Genomic DNA, 18,726 nt, shown 5'->3' with positions numbered 1-18,726 from the left:
ATTCTAGCCATTAATCCAGACATCATCTTTGATTAAAAAAAATGATAATAATCAGCACAAATTATTTTATATATTTTTGTTTTGCATGTTAAAGTTTTTTTTAATATTGTTTTCCTGAGTTAATGTTGGTGATCAGTTTGAATGCATTGTTATTTATTGATTTTATGTAATGGTCAGTCAAAAAATGTTTCCAGTTAAATTAAGGATTTAATTTTATTTTTGAATTTCAGATGCACTTTAAATATTTTCCGTTACAGTTAATAAAGCTATTCTTTGTTGTAAGTTGGTCCATATATCTTTCTTTTTTATTCTCTTATACGTTAATAAGGATACAGTGTTATGCAGAGGTGTACTTATAACTACTTTATAGACAAATGATACTATTGAGGGCGCAAGATGTTTTCTTCTTCCTGGGGGGGGGGCATGACAGCAAATAATCGAGAAGCACTGCATTAACCTATCGTGCATGTTTTTGGAATGTGGTAGGAAACCGGAATACCTGCAGAAAACCTGCACAGGCGAACATAACATTCAAACTCCACATAGGCAGGCAGATTCCCACATCACTCTGTGCATACCCTCCGGGACTTTACCCAAGTGCAAAATTAGCTATCATTATTTATGGTGATCATTTTTATGAAGATGTCATTTTTTATCAAGGTTTTGGGCAGGGTTTTTTTTAAATTATCAAATCCAGAACTTGCAGTACAATGCAACACCCGAATATTTTGAATGACACAACAATCCAGAAGCAATGCAATAGTTAGAATTCCCACTAAATTGTACACCTTAATAGTTAGCCACCTTCGGCATACACCTAAATTGAGATTCACGCATTGGTAGATATGCTTCATTATTTATTGATTATTTATCTTGGGGGAAAATATAATTAAAACTAAGTCATGCATTATTACCTGAGGAATGACAAAAAATGTTGCAGTGTTAACCAAAATATTATTACCAACTTCACAAGTGGCCAGAATAACTACTCTGAGTGTTCTTTCACCCGCTTGTTAACTGGAATACTGTACACGAGAAATTGGAGGAACTCTCCAGTGACCTACATTGTGAGTGCCTTTAACAAGATGGGATCCAGATTTTTCCTAATGCTTTTACAGAACACATTTACACACCTTGCTGTTGCAAATTATTACGTTATTACGTAACTGCCAGACTGCATCTGAATTCTTCTTGAAATGTTTGCTTGTCAAAGTATTCTGTATAAAGTACACGGCTTCCCTGTTGTTTCACAATTCATCTCTTTCCTCACACCCTGTTTATCTCCTTTGCAAACCTCACATCTTAATCCTTCGGTGGCTACCCTGGATCCATTGAAGCAGAAAACGCAGTTGAGCCATGACCGAGACAGTATAAGGATGGAGACATTTTTTATGATGGAAAAGGCGGTGTTTATAATGATGATGAAAGTATGCGCTAGCACTGCAGTTAACGAGGGTCTAGTGGGGTATTAAGTATGCATGAACCTCCCGCATAGCTGCAGTACTCACACATGCAGGAAGCCGCACGTATATCCAGCTCACACGCCCCAAAATATTTTCAGAATGACTTGACTGAACTGAAATTGTCAGTGGGTTTACCACAGGTGCTGTGTTCAACATGAATAAATCATGAATCCACAGACCTGTGAAGTTTCACGACACTTGCTGCTTTTTTGATTGACAGCGACGCTTTGAAACATTTTTTTTTCAGCACAAATCTTAAGAAACGTTCAGGGTCAAGCGGAGTTCATCCAGAGCGCAAATTCCAGCTGCAGCATTTCCAGTCAGTGCAGCATCTCATTCCCGCAGCGTGCCACGCGGTCGTCTTACAAGTATTTTGACACTGGCTTATAATTCTCCATTCAAGCGGGGGGAAAAAAGAGCATGATGTATCATTTCAAGCGTTCTCACTTCTGATTTCTTAAAGGCATGAAAGACAGCACAAAGTGTAAAGGCAAATGCTGTCAAGGACGCTTGGCTGAGAATAGGCAGAGATAAAACACGGTTTTCCAGGTCAATAATTTAACAAGGAGGCTAGAGTCCAAATAAATATTTGTGTGTACACTCGATGTTGTATTGTTAATGCCCCCCAAATACCAAATCCACTTTACCACTTCAAAACCCAAAACCGATAATGAAATCAAGAGTCTTTCCATTCAAAGCTCTGATACTTGCGCAACATCAGAGCAGGCGCCACTACGACTTGGAGATAAATATTTTGATTTCCTATGTGATTGCAAACGGTGGCAGCATGAAATTCCCACATGGAAATGGAAATCTGTTTCAGACATCCAAGTTTCTGAAATTATATCTGCAGTGTCTTGCGAAGGTTTTCAGCCCCTCTTGATCTCTTTATCTCTGTCAGTTTGGTACATCTAGAAACTGATATTTTTGGCAATTCATCCTTGCAAAAAAGCTTGGGATGGAGAGCATTTGAGAAAACAGGTTTCAAATGTTTCCACAGATTCACAATTGGATTCAAGTCTGGACTTTGACCTGGCTACTCTAACACCTGGAAATGTTTAGTTTTGACCCATTCCACTGTAGATTGTAAGAAATCGGACGTGATACCATATCATCTGCAACATTGCAACACTGTAAATACATGAATAAATAGATGTAAGACTGACTATTGAGATTACTGCAGCATTCAAACTTGAATGTCAAGAAATCCAGACAAGTCCAAACGGCAACCCCGACCCATTCTGAAACTTTGTGCAACCATTCCCGGTTTCCAACGGCTGCACTCGGTTATAATTATTAATTTAATCCTCATCATACCTGTATATGTGTCTTTTTGTTCCCACTATTTAACTGTGTGATATCTAAATGCTAACATTTGTCACAGTCATTTTTCTTTAACACACCGTAACTTTACGTTGTGTGTGAAATAGTGACATCCATGTCCATTCCTCTAGTAATGTGCATTGCAGAAAAAAATGGAATGTAGTACTAATAACTGAAGTTTGATAATAAGAAAAACCTTTATTCGTGTCACAATGGAGACATTCCCAATTAGATTCAATTGTTCTAATTGTGAAACATTTAGGAGAAAAATATGTAACTCCCTTACCAGAACAATTATATACAAAAGGTGATAGATCGGCCTGCAGAGGCTTTAATTGGATACACCCACCAGGCACTTTTTCACGAATATCAACCGAAGTACCAGCCACCAATCAATTGAACCATCCCTAGTTTGCAGTGGTTTCATAATCTTTCCATTTTAATATGATTGTGTGGTGCTTTGCAAAATTTTTGAATGTAGCTGTTGCAGCTTTTAATCAGCATTTTGCGATTTGGAAATTACAGTAATTCATATTCCACCATCAAAATATTAATCAAAATACCATGTTTAGACAATGAGTGGCGCATGGTGTTCATCATTGTCAAGAAAATATTTGAGTTATATAATATAATATATTTAAGATGTAATTTAGGTTGTTGTTGAGCTCAGGTGTCCCCACTCCCTCCAACATACCCCATGGCATTTTCTATGACACTTGGCGTCTTTCACCTCGATATTTCTTGTATTATTAAACCTGTCAGAATTACACTTGCAGTCCTCTGTTGTGGTCCCCCATATTATTGCAGTATTCATATTATAGTGAGCGTTAAAGAAGCTCCAGCAAGTAGAAGTGAACACTGAGATACTGTCTAAATTTCCAATTTCCTAGGTGATCAATGCCATTGAGCAGGACTTCCGACTTCCAGCTCCCATGGACTGTCCAACAGTTCTCCATCAGCTGATGCTGGACTGCTGGCAAAAAGACAGGAACGCTCGCCCAAAGTTCCCCGATGTTGTCAACATGTTGGACAAAATGATACGCAACCCCGCATCCCTGAAAGCCGGCACCAACAATGTTGCGCCAGGGTGAGGAGAAATTCAAAGGATGTATGAAACGGTTGAAATAGCTCCTAAAATGTCTTTTCTGATACCTTCACATCTCTCCTCTGTCAGTCCTTCCCATCATCCTTTGTTAGATTGTGGTGCTCCAGATCTGAGCCGGTTGAGCTCTGTGGAGGACTGGCTGGCCGCACTTAAAATGAGCCAATACAGAGATTCCTTCCTGGGATCAGGCTTCACCTCCTTGCCACTCGTCACTCAAATCACTGCAGAGTATGTCTTCTCTTTTGAGAGTTTCTCCTTTCTCCTCCGTCTGCCCCTCTCTTCATGTGTTTCACATTGTTCCCATGCCAAGTGTGCATCTTGTGAGATGGAGATCTGGCAGGGAGGCTGCTGGCTGCTCCATGTGTGCATCTGTCTGCCATTCAGAGCCATCCCCCTGGCTGCCTGCAAGCATCCATTCCTGCTGCCTTTTGTTATCATGGTGCAAACTAGCATCACACGAGATGAATGGCTCTATTTTCAAAATAATGATTATTCATTTGGGCTCCCGTAGCGCTATTATCTCCTGCTCCAGCACATATTTCATGTTTGCTCCTGCTGCTGTTTGCCGTTACTTACTGTATTGGGATGAAATGGGAAACTTTGAGAACATCAATAAAAATAATCTTAAAATTAAAATTGTAAATTTCAAGGGTAAAAAAAAATCTGCATTAATGCTTGTTATTCATTCATCTTCCGAGCCGCTTGATCCTCACTAGGGTCGCGGGGGTGCTGGAGCCTATTTCAGCTGTCTTCGGGCAGTAGGCACAATCACAGGGCACACAGAGACGAACAACCATCCTCGCTCACGCTCACACCTAGGGACAATTTTTAGAGCGTTCAATCAGCCTGCCACGCGTGTTTTTGGAATGTGGGAGGAAACCGGAGCACCCGTAGCACCCAGAGAAAACCCACGCAGGCCCGGGGAGAACATGCAAACTCCACACAGGGAGGCCGGAGCTGGAATCGCGTGGAGGCCGGAGCTGGAAACGAACCCGGTACCTCTGCACCGTGAAGCCGATGTGCTAACCACTGGACTACCGGGCCGCCTAATGCTTGTTGTCCTACTGTGTGTGTATACATACACAGTATGACAACTGTCCGGTAGTCCAGTGTCAGACACTGACAGTATGACAGTATGACAACTGTCATACTGTCCAGTATGACATACTGTATATTGCCCGGGTCTTATTCTTGCCATTCAGCTGGCGTCTTAGGACTTGCCTCAAAAATGGGCTACTGGAACAAAGCAGAGATGGGCGAGATGCGATATATATATATATATGGGTGTGTGTGTTTGTTTGTTTGTATGTAGTCTACAATGTAGAAGTAGAACAAAATTGGCAACCTCATTTACAAACTGTCCAGTTGTATATACAGGTATATATATATATATATATATATATATATATATATATATATATATATATATATATATATATTTATTTATTTATTTTTATCACAGTCTCCATCTTTATTCTTCTTTTTAAATGATTTTTAATGAAATTATAACATTCAGCTACAGTTAGTAACCTCATTGCAGAACATTGCTTTTATATGATGCAGTGCTTGGTTAAGTCATGAATGATAGGTGTGAATAGACTATGTGTGTAGGTTTTCTGTCTCAATGTGTGTCCTATGATTGACTGATTGATGAACAGTTAAAGTTGTAGCCCGCCTTTTGTCGTAATAGAAAAATAGGTGGATGAATTTGCCAAAGCTAATGTAGGAAGGAGAGAAAATAACCTATGATAATGGTTCGCAGTTGTTCTCTAATGTTGATTAGGTATTTCTTGGAACTTAACATCTCTTGTTTTTTTTTGTTTATTTGCTTGTTTTTTCTGTGTTTTGTCAGAGATCTTCAGAGGATTGGAGTGTCTCTAGCTGGACACCAGAAGAAAATCCTTACAAGCGTTCAGTCAATGAGGCACCACGTCGATGACCAGTCTCCTACTAAATCCATATGATCGCCACATTCAAATTGGTGCGTTTTTAAGTCTTCAGGCAAGGGCGGCGTGCTGTATTTCATGCATGTACGTCTTTCCTCACCAGTCACTGTTCAGACTCAAGTTCTTCTATTTCTCTTCCGGGATTGCTTTCAACTTCATGCCTCAGTGGAAGTGATTAATCCACATTTGCAAGCGCCGATGCAAGGTTAGCAGTTCTTTGAGTGGTGAAAAGAATGACAAGTATCTGCTCTTTACAAGACCAGATCGGCTCTGACCTGAATGGACTACGATAATAAAGGCCCATTTTCATCCATCCATCCTCTTTACCAACTTGACCGTTTGATTCAAGACCAGATTCTCCACCTTAAGCAGCCACTGTATGAACATGCTGGCATGGCAAAACTGTCTTGAAAGAATAACTGTGTGAACAAAAACTGTCCCAAAAAAGCCAATTTCATGGTTCTTGTGTAGAAAGATGGAAAAAGTCTTATGTCATTGTCTCAGTGACAACTGCCACGACTTGAATACAGGAGAACCCATGGTTAAGTGAGATGATGACAAGCTTATCTTCATATTGAAGAATCTGTACATATTATGATATGGGGTGTTTATTTCCGATCTGATCATTTGTTTTTACTGTGATTGTGAATAGTGTGCTTTGCAATTTCCTTCTTTCAGTTTTTGATGAAATGGAATTACAATCTGTTGCTTTAACAAACAGGCGGTACATTTTTCTTGGTACTTTTGGCAATCCAAGTAGTATATCACCTCTTCCATGCAAGGATGTACAATGGCTGACCTAATTAGTTAATTCATTCAAAGTACTTCAAATTAGGGTTGTTAAATTTAGCACAAATACTCTCTGAAGCTCATCTTGGGAACGAGTAAAGTCCCATTCAATAAAAGATAATATTAAAATAAAAGACAGGAAACGAGTACACAACGTCAACAGACAGGCCACAGCATGCGTCAAATATTCAAGGGAGAATGACTGAACAATTACTCAAATGAAATGTTCCTGTTGTGCACAAATTGCAGTAGGTCGCACAAACAAGAGAGAATCATGTGATTGAGCTGCAAAACCGACATATGACAGGAGGTCAATCACTCATTTTTTAGCACAGCACATCAGATGTCATAACTGCAACATCAAATTTCATTCATATTACTTTAGATGACATCGGAAGGGTGATGAGCATTTTGTACCAGGCCTTGGGGCTTTGCATCAGTCTGATTTTCAACTCACTGGTCACCTGATTGTGACATTGTTGATTGGTAGGTTGAGGCAGTGATGATGATTAAAACTAGAAATAATATGTGGTGAATTGCCTGTAAAAAAAATTTGGGTGTGGGGGGTGGGGGGGCAACTACTGACAGGCATACAGTACCTGAAACAATAGCAAAATCCTACCCCTTTAAATCGTAACAATTGTGTGATTTAATATTCCAAGAGTGCGGGGAAGTCACTTTTTTTCCTAGTCCCCTACTGTAACGAAATGCACAAAGCAAAATCCGTACAGACATCATGAGATGAGTTATGTGGTGTAAGAAATTAGGAGCCCTGACGTCAACCCTGTCAAACCGCCGTGACAGCTGCAAAAGTGACCCCAACTTTAGTTTCTTCCATTTTCTGTGAACCAAGTGTTAAATTATTATTTTGACTGGGTTTCGTTTGTGCGTGGCTGAAATCTGCATTTTATCAAGCATGACTGTTCTTCACAGCATTTCTTTCTGGCTTTGATCATATTTGGCAAATATTAAAATCACTCAATTTTCCGCCGGTGTGAGAATAGCTGCACGTGTTGCCTTGCATCCGGAGTATGTTAAAATACTAAATCGTAATAATAAAATAATCACAATAATATTAAAAAAGGTGGTCAAAAATTTGCTGTCATGAACTGGAAGTGTGTCAGCAGTTTGTCATCCCTAGGGAAAATGTATTGGTTTTCAAAAACTGAGATAAGGTGCCAATAAGCTTACGAACATGGAAAAACCTGTACTTCTAAATATTTTATTTCGATGAGCTCACATCAATGTGTTAGTGAAAATTACCCACTGCAAGATTTTTGCTACTACAGATGTAACTAAATATCTCAGGAAAACGGAGGGTGAGTTTTGTTCACGGTCACATGTATCTTAAGTTGGTTGTTCTTGCACTATGTCGAGGTACAGGATATTAATAACATAGTTTTAAGAATTTCAGAATTCACAATTCCACCGAAATACCACAAAATGAGGAAAGTGTATTTAAAAAATGAAGTACAAGATGAAATTAGCACATTTTCTTTATTTGGGGGCTTTTGTGAATGTCTTGCAGCCATAAAATTGTAAGTTCATGATTATTTGCTGAAAACCATAAGTTTACTAGTTTTAACATTAAATATCTTGTCTTTGTAATGTATCAAATGACCGTATTTTCTGCACTATAAGGCATTTTGGAATACAAGGCGCACCTTCAATGAATGACATATTTTAGAACTGTTTTTATACATAGGGCGCACGACATTATCAGGCAATTAGAATAGAATCGACAATAGTGTCTGCGGTTGCGTGATACAGACCATCGATGGAGCTACGCTAAAAGGAATTCATACAATACAGCTTTATTTGTATCGAGTTTACACAACCACTGGAGCTACTTTACAGATCATTTAAAATACTACATCCAAGAAATCAGAATATTCATCCATATATAAGGTGTATCGGATTAGGATGCCCACTGTCAGATTTTGAGAAACTTGAATACATTTAGGTGTGCCTTATAGTGTGGAAAATACAGTAAATATAGGTTGAACGTAAATTATTGTAAGTTCCTAACTTCATTGGAATTGAGTTTGTAAATTACAAAGTGAGATACCATCAATCTTTAGTCCAAACCCAGCCAAGTGCATCATGCATTGACACAATATGTTTTGAGAACATCTTAAGCTTATGTTGCTTGCTTTGCTGGAATATCGGAAGCTTGATGACTAATCCTGACATTTGCAGATGTGGCTTATATAGAACCGGTTATTTCACCACTAAACAGAGACACTGAAAAGCTACCTCTTAACATGAAACCTTATAACGTGTGTTCTACATACTCGGCCAATAAAGATGATTCTGATTCTGATTCAGATTCTGAAGATAAGCCAACCGTCTGAGGCTTTTTACATTTCCCTGCTCCTCTGGTACTTCGAGTGTATGACACTATGCTGAGATGAAAGGGAAAGTACAGAACAGCAGGAGGATAAAGTTTAAGAAATCTTCCAGTTCATCTTCCAACAACAATGAAGTAAACACAGTTGTGCTTTAAATAAATAAATAAATAAACCCGCATACAGCTCACAGGCACATGATTGTGTCATTTGTATTATCACATATTGCCATACAGAGTTCATGTAGAGTTCCCGGTACACACCAATTTAGATATATATTTGTAAAATGTTTTGTATGTGGCAGAAGTCTCAACTGTGCATTCTGAACAAAAACAGTGCCAAAAACAATCTCACAGATGCCATTCAATCCATTATTCAAGCCACACTTGTCATTTTTACAATACAATACAATACAATACAATACAATACAATACATTACATGCTGATTTATATAACGCTTTCACAACAGCGGCAGCTGTAATAAAGCGCTTAACAAAACAGTTAACATAAAGTAAAATAATAAACACAACACATAACATAAAACACGGACAGTCATGCAGTTCTAACCACTTTTCCATTTGGACTGTTTTATTTCACAATGTTTTAAAAAAAATCCAACATGATTAAACATGCTCTCTGGATGTGTTTTACCTTCTCAATTAGTAATTCTACCTTGGTATGTGTTGTTCTTGTTAACTGTCAAACTATGAAGGATGCACTGATGCTGTTTGTTGGTTTCTAATTTAAAAGAAGAACAAGAGATCAGTAAGAGCTCTAGTCTTCGTGTTTATCTTCAATGCTGTTTGTGTTACTGATCATTCAGTCAAAGCATCTCCTGTAATTTATAATAGCGTTGTACTATAATCGGTGTTTGCACACGCCTGTATATTATCAGGGTGTGGGTGGGTGCATTATATTTGCGTGCTGTTCAGTGTACTAAAAATGTTTTGTGAATGCAGGGTTGTAGACGTTATCTTTTGGAGCCATACAGTTGTAATGCACTGCTGATCAATAAACAAAACAGTTAATCAAGCTGTCATTTTCTTAAAGAAATTGGGCCGTGATTTCATTCATTATTTTGTGTGGCGTAATAATTAATTAGACCACATGCATGATCAAAAATAAAAACTTCTGGACAAAAAAGACTGCTGTCTACTGGTTTGTTCTATCAAAGGAACAACCAACGAATGTTTGTTGAAAGCTATCATAATAGATTTACAGTAATCCCTCGTTTATCGTGGTTAATAGGGACCAAGACCACCCGCGATAAACGAAAACCTGCAAAGTAGCCCCTCCCCTCCTCCCGTATAGGTACATGTACATGTGTATGAGTATACAAAAGTATTTATCAGGCCAAATTTAATGGTATACATAATAATAATAATAATAATAATAATACATTTTATTTGAAAGCGCTTTTCATCACACTCAGACACTTTACAAGAGCTTAAAACACAGGATAAAAATGTGCACTTAAAACAAGCATACATAATTTACAAAAGCACATTTAGATGAACAATAAGCAAAATGGGTAAAAGAGATTAAAAGATATTAAAAGCATTGTGGAACAGATGAGTTTTAAGGGATGATTTGAAGGATTGGAAGTCAGTACAGTTGCGGATGTGTTCTGGTAGAGCGTTCCAGAGGGTGGGGGCCGCGACAGAGAAGGCTCGGTTCCCCCAGGTTTTGAGGTATACATGCATGTAGAAGTAAATTTTGTCATAATTAACATTGCTTAATGCTGTCTACTAATAGATTTAAACATGTATAAGTTACCGTATTTTCACGACTATTCGACGCATCGTACTAATGGCCGCAGTCTCATTAATGGGTGACATTTAAAGTATTTTACACATACACAGGACGCATCGTACTAATGGCCGCAGTTTTACAGTGGTAAAACATACGCCAGCTTAAACATACGGCATGCATGCGCGCACTCTAACACGTTAGCTTGAAGCATACGGTAGCATGCCTAGACATACAGATAAGATAAAAACACGTTTTTAAAAAGGCAACGAAAGCAGAACTGAGTTCGGGTGTATTTTATTTAGCCATCGTACAATGTTCTCACGTTTATCGATCAATCATCACCCAGAAATCCATCAAAGTCCTCATCTTCTGTATCAGAAGCAGAGGACTGCACATCTCAGTTGTCATTGAATGCATCACATGCTAGTGTGAGTTGCTACGCAATGCCGAGCGGAAAGAAGGAGTAGCAACAGCAAAGTCAACATTTCTCTCGTGTGAAGCTTTCCCACATTTGAAAGTAAAGAACAGAGCGAAACATGGTGGCAGCGCGTGTGTGTGTAGAAAGAATTGAACAATTGTGCAAGTACCGTAAATCCATCAAAAACGCCGCGTTCCCTCTCGTTGTTGCGTATTGTGGCGTAACTCGCCAAGCGCTGCCTCTCGCTCTTTGTAAAGATGTGTTTGCCACCGATCATCCATTGTTCCCATGCCGTTTGCAACTTTACTTTGAACGCCCGGTTGATGCCAATGTCCAGCGGTTGGAGTTCTTTAGTCAACCCTCCGGGAATAACGGCAAGCTCAGAGTTCATTTGCTTGACTTTTTTTTTTCACCGCTGCTGTGAGATGGGCACGCATGCCAAAAGCATAACCGGTGGCTTTAAGTTTGAACTGACCTTCGTAGGCGTGTCTTTTTGTCCAATTTATTTTCAGGGGTTCTTAGAAACCAAAACCGGAGTTGTTTTGCAACAATGCACATTGCCACACTCTATACAAGTGTTGGTACTGGCTTGAGGCATCCACTTACACGCCCACCCTTCACCATTGGCGGACTAGCTTGCCTGTCCTCTCTCTCCCTCTCTCTCCCTCTCCATATATGTATATATACACGCCCACCCTTCCCTGATTGGCCGGCTTCTTTCCCGCATGCCTGGCCACAGTCACTTCCGCCTTTTCTCTATATAAACAGCGTGTCGGCTGTCAGTCAGATTTTGGAACTCAGCGCATATAAAGGACGCTCCGCACCATAAGGCGTCCTGTCCATTTTGGAGAAAATTTAAGACTTTTAATGGCGCCTTATAGTCGTGAAAATACGGTAGGTTAGATTAGTGTATGAATAGCAAAATACAGTAAACATACATGTAGTCCTGTATATGTTGCTCTATGTGATTCGTTGTTGTTTTGCTGACTTTTGCTTCTTCACCCGGACCGTTTGCAATTTTTTAATTTTTTATTTTTATGAATGTTTGAAAAAAAAATCCACGATGCACTGAAGCCGTGATAAACGAAACCACGAAATAGCGAGGGATCACTGTAATTAGCTGAACAATAGCCTGAAACTAATGATATTACTTCAAACTTCATCCCAAATAACTCACTTGAACCCTATTGCAAAATCTTTTGAAAATGTAATTTAGGTAGCAGCCAGGAGAAAGGTACAATGCATGTATTGGAACATGAGAAAACAGTAATCAAGAAATATATATATATATATTTTTTTTTAAATGAAAACACAGACATTCCTTTGAAGCGGGGAGCCGTCCGAAATTGATGCAAACATTAAAGGAAAACTGAGGAGGAAGCTCCGAAGAGGCCTGGGAACACCATTCGCCTGTACTTTTTATACGTCTAGAGCTGGGGTGCCCAATACGTCGATCGCGATCGACCGGTAGCTCGTGGAATGGTCCCAAGTGGATTGCGAGGGGTGTGGAGGGAAAACCCCAACCCAAAACATTTGTGTGTCTGTGTTTGTGTTATTAATATTATATATTTTTGTGTTAGTGCACCCTGCTCCCTTTCCATCCTCACAGTCTCACGTCCACAAAATTATTTTAAAACCGAAATAAAAAAGCAGGTCACTTTGAACCTTCGGTGGCCCGTGATATACATCACCGGAAGTTGTTCGCGATCATCAGTCTGCAATTGCAGCTTCGGATCAGAGCTGTTAAGTTATATCTTTCATTGTTATTATTATTCTCATTCAGAGTTTGTTTCATGTACAATTCACCGATGGCATTCGAAAAGAATGGGAATCTGGAGGGCTGAGAGAAGCATTCTAAAATGGTACACGTGAGCTGCGATAGTTAACGCGCTGTAAAAGTGTGTCCCATGCCTTCGCGTCAGGTCTCGACGAAGGTAGGCAGTAATTGTGTTTTCACAAACTCTTGTGTCTATATTTTCTTTGTCTCGGGTGTCCATCCGCTACCGCGTCTCGTCGCTGGCCGATGAGACGCCAATCTCTTCCATATGTCCCGTGCACGACACTCTCAATGCCGTGGCCTCCTGGTTTCTCTCGAGCACTGCTGGTCGGTAACGCTGGCTGATGAGACACCAATCTCTTGTACCCTCATGTTTACAGTACTGTTTTTCATCCATCCATCCATCCATCCATTATCTACCGCTTATCCGGGGCCAGGTCGCGGGGGCAACAGCTTTAGCAGGGAAGCCCAGACTTCCCTCTCCCTAGCTACTTCTTCCAGCTCTCCCCGGGGGATCCCGAGTCGTTCCCAGGCAAGCTGGGTGACAGCTCTCCAGCGTGTCCTGGGTCTTCCTCGGGGTCTCCTCCCGGTGGGACATGACCGGAACACCTCACCGGGGAGGCGCTCAGGAGGCATCCGAATCAGATGCCCAAGCCACCTCATCTGGTTCCTCTCGATGTGGAGGAGATGCGGCTCGACTCTGAGCCCCTCCCGGATGACTGAGCTTCTCACCTTATCTCTAAGGGAGAGCCTGGACACCCTGCGGAGAAAACTCATTTCAGCCGCTTGTATCCGGGATCTCGTTCTTTCGGTCACAACCCATAGCTCGTGACCATAGGTGAGGGTTGGGACGTAGATCGACCGGTAAATTGAGAGCTTCGCCCTTTGGCTCAGCTCCTTCTTCACCACGACAGACCGATACAACGTCCGCATCACAGCAGACGCTGCACCGATCCGCCTGTCGATCTCCCGCTCCCTCCTACCCCCACTCGTGAACAAGACCCCAAGATACTTGAACTCCTCCACTTGGGGTAAGATCTCCTCCCCGACCCGGAGGGGGCACTCCACCCTTTTCCGACTGAGGACCATGGTTTCAGATTTGGAGGTGCTGATTTTCATCCCAACCGCTTCACACTCGGCTGCGAAACGCTTCAGTGAGAGTTGGAGAGCCCCGTTTGAAGGAGCCAACAGCACCACATCATCTGCAAAAAGCAGGGATGCAATACTGAGGCCCCCAAAACGGACCCCCCTCAACGCTTCGGCTGCGCCTAGAAATTCTGTCCATAAAGGTTATGAACAGAATCGGCGACAAAGGGCAGCCTTGGCGGAGTCCTACCCCCATTGGAAACGATTCCGACTTACTGCCGGCAATGCGAACCAAACTCTGACATCGGTGGTATAGTGACCGAACAGCCCATATCAGGGGGTTCGGTACCCCATACCCACGAAGCACCCCCCACAGAACTTCCCGAGGGACACGGTCAAACGCCTTCTTCAAGTCCACAAAACACATGTAGACTGGTTGGGCGAATTCCCACATACCCTCAAGGACCCTACTAAGGGTGTAGAGTTGGTTCACTGTTCCACGGCCGGGACGAAAACCACACTGCTCCTCCTCAATCTGAGGCTCGACTTCCTGACGGACCCTCCTCTCCAGCACCCCTGAATAGACCTTACCAGGGAGGCTGAGGAGTGTGATCCCTCTGTAGTTGGAACACACCCTCCGGTCCCCCCTTTTAAAAAGAGGGACTACCACCCCAGTCTGCCAATCCAGAGGCACTCTCCCTGTTGACCACGCGATGTTGCAGAGGCGCGTCAACCAGGACAGCCCCACAACATCCAGAGCCTTGAGGAACTCCGGGCGGATCTCATCCACCCCTGGGGCCTTGCCACCGAGGAGCTTTTTAACCACATCGGTGACTTCAACCACAGAGATAGGAGAGCCCACCTCAGAGTCCCCGGGCTCTGCTTCCTTCAAGGAAGACGTGTTGGTGGAGTTGAGGAGGTCTTCGAAGTACTCTGCCCACCGGTTCACAACGTCCCGAGTCGAAGTCAGCAGCGCCCCATCCCCACTGTACACAGTGTTAGTGGTCCACTGCTTCCCCCTCCTGAGACGTCGGATGGTGGACCAGAATTTCCTCGAAGCCGTCCGGAAGTCGGCTTCCATGGCCTCACCGAACTCTTCCCACGCTCGGGTTTTTGCCTCGGCGATCACCGAAGCCGCGGTCCACTTGGCCAGTCGATACCCGTCAGCTGCCTCTGGGGTCCCACAGGCCATAAAGGATCGATAGGACTCCTTCTTCAGCTTGACGGCATCCCTTACTGCTGGTGTCCACCAGCGAGTACGGGGATTGCCGCCACGACAGGCACCAACCACCTTACGGCCACAACTCAGATTGGCCGCCTCAACAATAGAGGCACGCAACATGGTCCACTCGGGCTCAATGTCCCCGGCCTCCCCCGGAACATGGGAAAAGCTTTGTCGGAGGTGGGAGTTGAAACTCCTTCTGACAGGGGATTCCGCCAGACGCTCCCAACAAACCCTCACTATACGTTTGGGTCTGCCAGGACGGACCGGCATCTTCCCCCACCATCGGAGCCTACTCACCACCAGGTGGTGATCAGTTGACAGCTCCGCCCCTCTCTTCACCCGAGTGTCCAGAACATGCGGCCGCAAATCCGATGATACAACTACAAAGTCGATCATCGAACTGCGGCCTAGGGTGTCCTGGTGCCAAGTGCACATATGGACACCCTTATGTTTGAACAAGGTGTTCGTTATGGACAATCCGTGACGAGCACAGAAGTCCAATAACAAAACACCACTCGGGTTCTGATCAGGGGGACCGTTCCTCCCAATCACGCCCCTCCAGGTATCACTGTCATTGCCCACGTGAGCATTGAAGTTCCCCAGCAGAACAAGGGAGTCCCCAGCAGGTGTACTCTCCAGCACACCCTCCAAGGACTCCAAAAAGGGTGGGTATGCTGAGCTGCTGTTTGGTGCATATGCACAAACAACAGTCAGGACCCGTCCACCCACCCGAAGGCGGAGGGAGGCAACCCTCTCGTCTACCGGTGTGAACCCCAATGTACAGGCACTGAGCCGGGGGGCAATGAGTATGCCCACACCTGCTCTGCGCCTCTCACCGTGAGCAACTCCAGAGTGGAAGAGAGTCCAACCCCTCTCGAGAGAACTGGTACCAGAACCCAGGCTGCGTGTGGAGGCAAGTCCGACTATATCCAGTCGGAAATTCTCTGCCTCACACACCAGCTCGGGCTCCTTCCCTGCCAGAGAGGTGACATTCCTTTTCCCAAGAGCTAGCTTCTGCAGCCGAGGATCGGACCGCCAGGGTCCCCGCCTTTGGCTGCCGCCCAGCTCACATTGCACCTGACCCCTTTGGCCCCTCTCATGGGTGGTGAGCCCATGGGAAGGGGGACCCACGTTACCTCTTCGGGCTGTGCCCGGCCGGGCCCCATGGGTGTAGGCCCGGTCACCAGGCGCCTGCCAACGAGCCCCACCTCCAGGCCTGGCTCCAGAGGGGGGCCCCGGTGACCCGCGTCCGCGCAAGGGAAACCTAGATCCATTTATTTCAATCATCATTGGGGTCTTTGAGCCGGGCTTTGTCTGGCCCCTCACCTAGAACCTGTTTGCCATGGGTGACCCTGCCAGGGGCATAAAGCCCCAGACAACTTAGCTTCTAGGATCATTGGGACACACAAACCCCTCCACCACGGTAAGGTGACGACTCACGGAGGGGAGTACTGTTTTTTTTAAGACAAAAAGGTCAAATGAGTAAAATGGTGCCCATATCCAAAGGATGTATTTGTGTTTGTGCGCATTATATGCACTTGTCATTGCGGCCCTTTGTTTGGGGTAAACTGATTGACAGTGTAGGCGTGCTTGTGGGGACAACATAGACAGAGCATGGTGTCTGACCTCAGCACAGGCAGCACAAGTCAATGAAATACAAAGAAGGTAAAAAAAAAATCAATGATGCAGGAGAAGAAGGAAGCACATGACAGTTGACCAAACCTTTCCTCCAGCAACTCCCCAGATAAATAATTAACACCCTCGGTTCTGATGTAAAGCATTTTTTCTTTTGGGGCATTATTACTGGTGAAGAGGAAGCTTGTCTCGGTCTCACCCTCTTTTCATGTCACTGCTTCCACCTCTCTTGTCCCACACATAACTCTCTGCAGGCAATGGCCTGATCTATTATTAAGCAGCAGTCAGAAGTCACTGTCTCCATGAATGGTAACGTAAATATGACAGTACTGGAGAGACTGGCACGCATCTTAACAGAACTCTGCAATGTTCTGAGCCCACCTCAGAGTCTCCAGACTCTGCTTCCTCAATGGAAAGTCCTATCGGTGGAGTTGAGTAGGTCTTCATAGTATTCTCCCCAATGACCCAAAACGTCCCGAGTTGAGATCAGCAGCACCTCATCTCCACCATACACTGTGTTAATGGTGCACTGCTTCCCCCTCCTACGATCCCAGCTGGTTGACCAACATTTCCTGGAACCCATCCAGAAGTCGGTTTCTATGGCCTCGGCGCTCAGTTTTGGCCTCAGCGCCCGCCTAAATTGTATTCTGCTTGGCCAGTCAGTATTTGTCAGCTGCTTCTGGAGTCCAACAGGCCAAAAAGGCCCGGTAGGACTGTTTATTCAGTTTAACAAAATTCAAGCACCTCACGAAAACCAAACATCTTGTTTAGTTTCTGAAACATTGTTTTCTGTGGCTCATCCCATATCCATTAATTTCTCTCCTTTGGAGCCCCTTAAGCAGTGTGGTTATGGTAGCCAGCTGTGGCATGAATTTAGCGAGGTAGTTTGCAATGACACATCTTACACACATTTTGGCTGTGGCAGCTGCTGGATAGCCATCTTATTTCCGTCATTCTCGATGCCTTTCCTTGAAACCTTGTCTCCGACAAGCACGATCTTGTCCCTGAGTGGCAATGGGAAGTCAGCCATGCACACCACTACACAATCAATGAGCAGAACATGTAAGCACCCTGGGGTGCTTGTGTTTTTTGCACTTGAAATGGGTAGCATTTTTCACAGCCCAGTGTTGTTCAGTGGAGATGTTGGCGCTGTTGGACGGTCTTCGTTGGTGTGACTGGATGGATGGCTGCTGAGGTTGAGGATGAGAAGAAAGGAGCATCGGCGCGGAGCGCAGATGTGTATTTGGAGCTGAGAGTTGCCACTTGGAATGAAAATGGATTTACTGTACATAGGACAGGCGAGGTCAACAAATCTCTTTTTTTCATCAATGCACGAGGGAATGAGGGAAAAAATGAGGGAAAAGTGGTTGTGATTGCTGTGAGTGTTTATTATTTTACTTTATGTGAACTGTTTTGTTAAGCGCTTTGTTACAGCTGCAGCTGTTGTGAAAGCACTATATAAATCAGGATGTATTGTATTGTATTGTATAAGCTAAATTATCTCCTTCCCTCCAGGTCAAGAGCCTGAGTGTCATCCTCTTCAGCTCACTATCTTTCCACTCCCACATCAATAACATTACCCGGTCCACATATTTCCACCTCCGTAATATCAACCGTCTCCGTCCCTCTCTCACTCCTCACACCTCTGCAATCCTTGTTCACAGTCTCGTCACCTCCCGTATCGACTATTGCAATTCACTTCTGTTCGGCGTCCATCACAAATTCCTCCGTAAACTTCAACTGTTCAGAATTCAGCAGCCCGGATCATCACGAGAAGATAGAAGGAGGGGGCTTCCATCACATCACCCCCATCCTCCGACAGCTACACTGGCTCCCTGTCAAACTCAGAATCAATTTTA

General features: G+C 43.4%; 1 protein-coding gene across 2 annotated transcripts in view; it reads left to right on the top strand.

The window, feature by feature from the left end:
• LOC127605636 (ephrin type-B receptor 1-like) overlaps window positions 1-10,027 on the top strand; it is a 152,037-nt gene extending 142,010 nt beyond the window's left edge. The window contains exons 18-20 of one of the 2 annotated variants that reach the window (XM_052073339.1): window positions 3,677-3,873; window positions 3,961-4,119; window positions 5,744-10,027. In XM_052073339.1, coding sequence (XP_051929299.1) covers window positions 3,677-3,873; window positions 3,961-4,119; window positions 5,744-5,855 — 468 coding nt within the window. In that variant the 3' untranslated portion in view covers window positions 5,856-10,027. The remainder of the gene's footprint in view (window positions 1-3,676; window positions 3,874-3,960; window positions 4,120-5,743) is intronic. The other variant, XM_052073340.1, reaches the window with a different exon arrangement.
• Window positions 10,028-18,726: the final 8,699 nt, after the last annotated feature.

Source organism: Hippocampus zosterae, chromosome 8 (assembly GCF_025434085.1).
Source record: "Hippocampus zosterae strain Florida chromosome 8, ASM2543408v3, whole genome shotgun sequence".
Taxonomy (NCBI): domain Eukaryota; kingdom Metazoa; phylum Chordata; class Actinopteri; order Syngnathiformes; family Syngnathidae; genus Hippocampus; species Hippocampus zosterae.
This window is presented reverse-complemented; position numbering and strand designations above follow the sequence as displayed.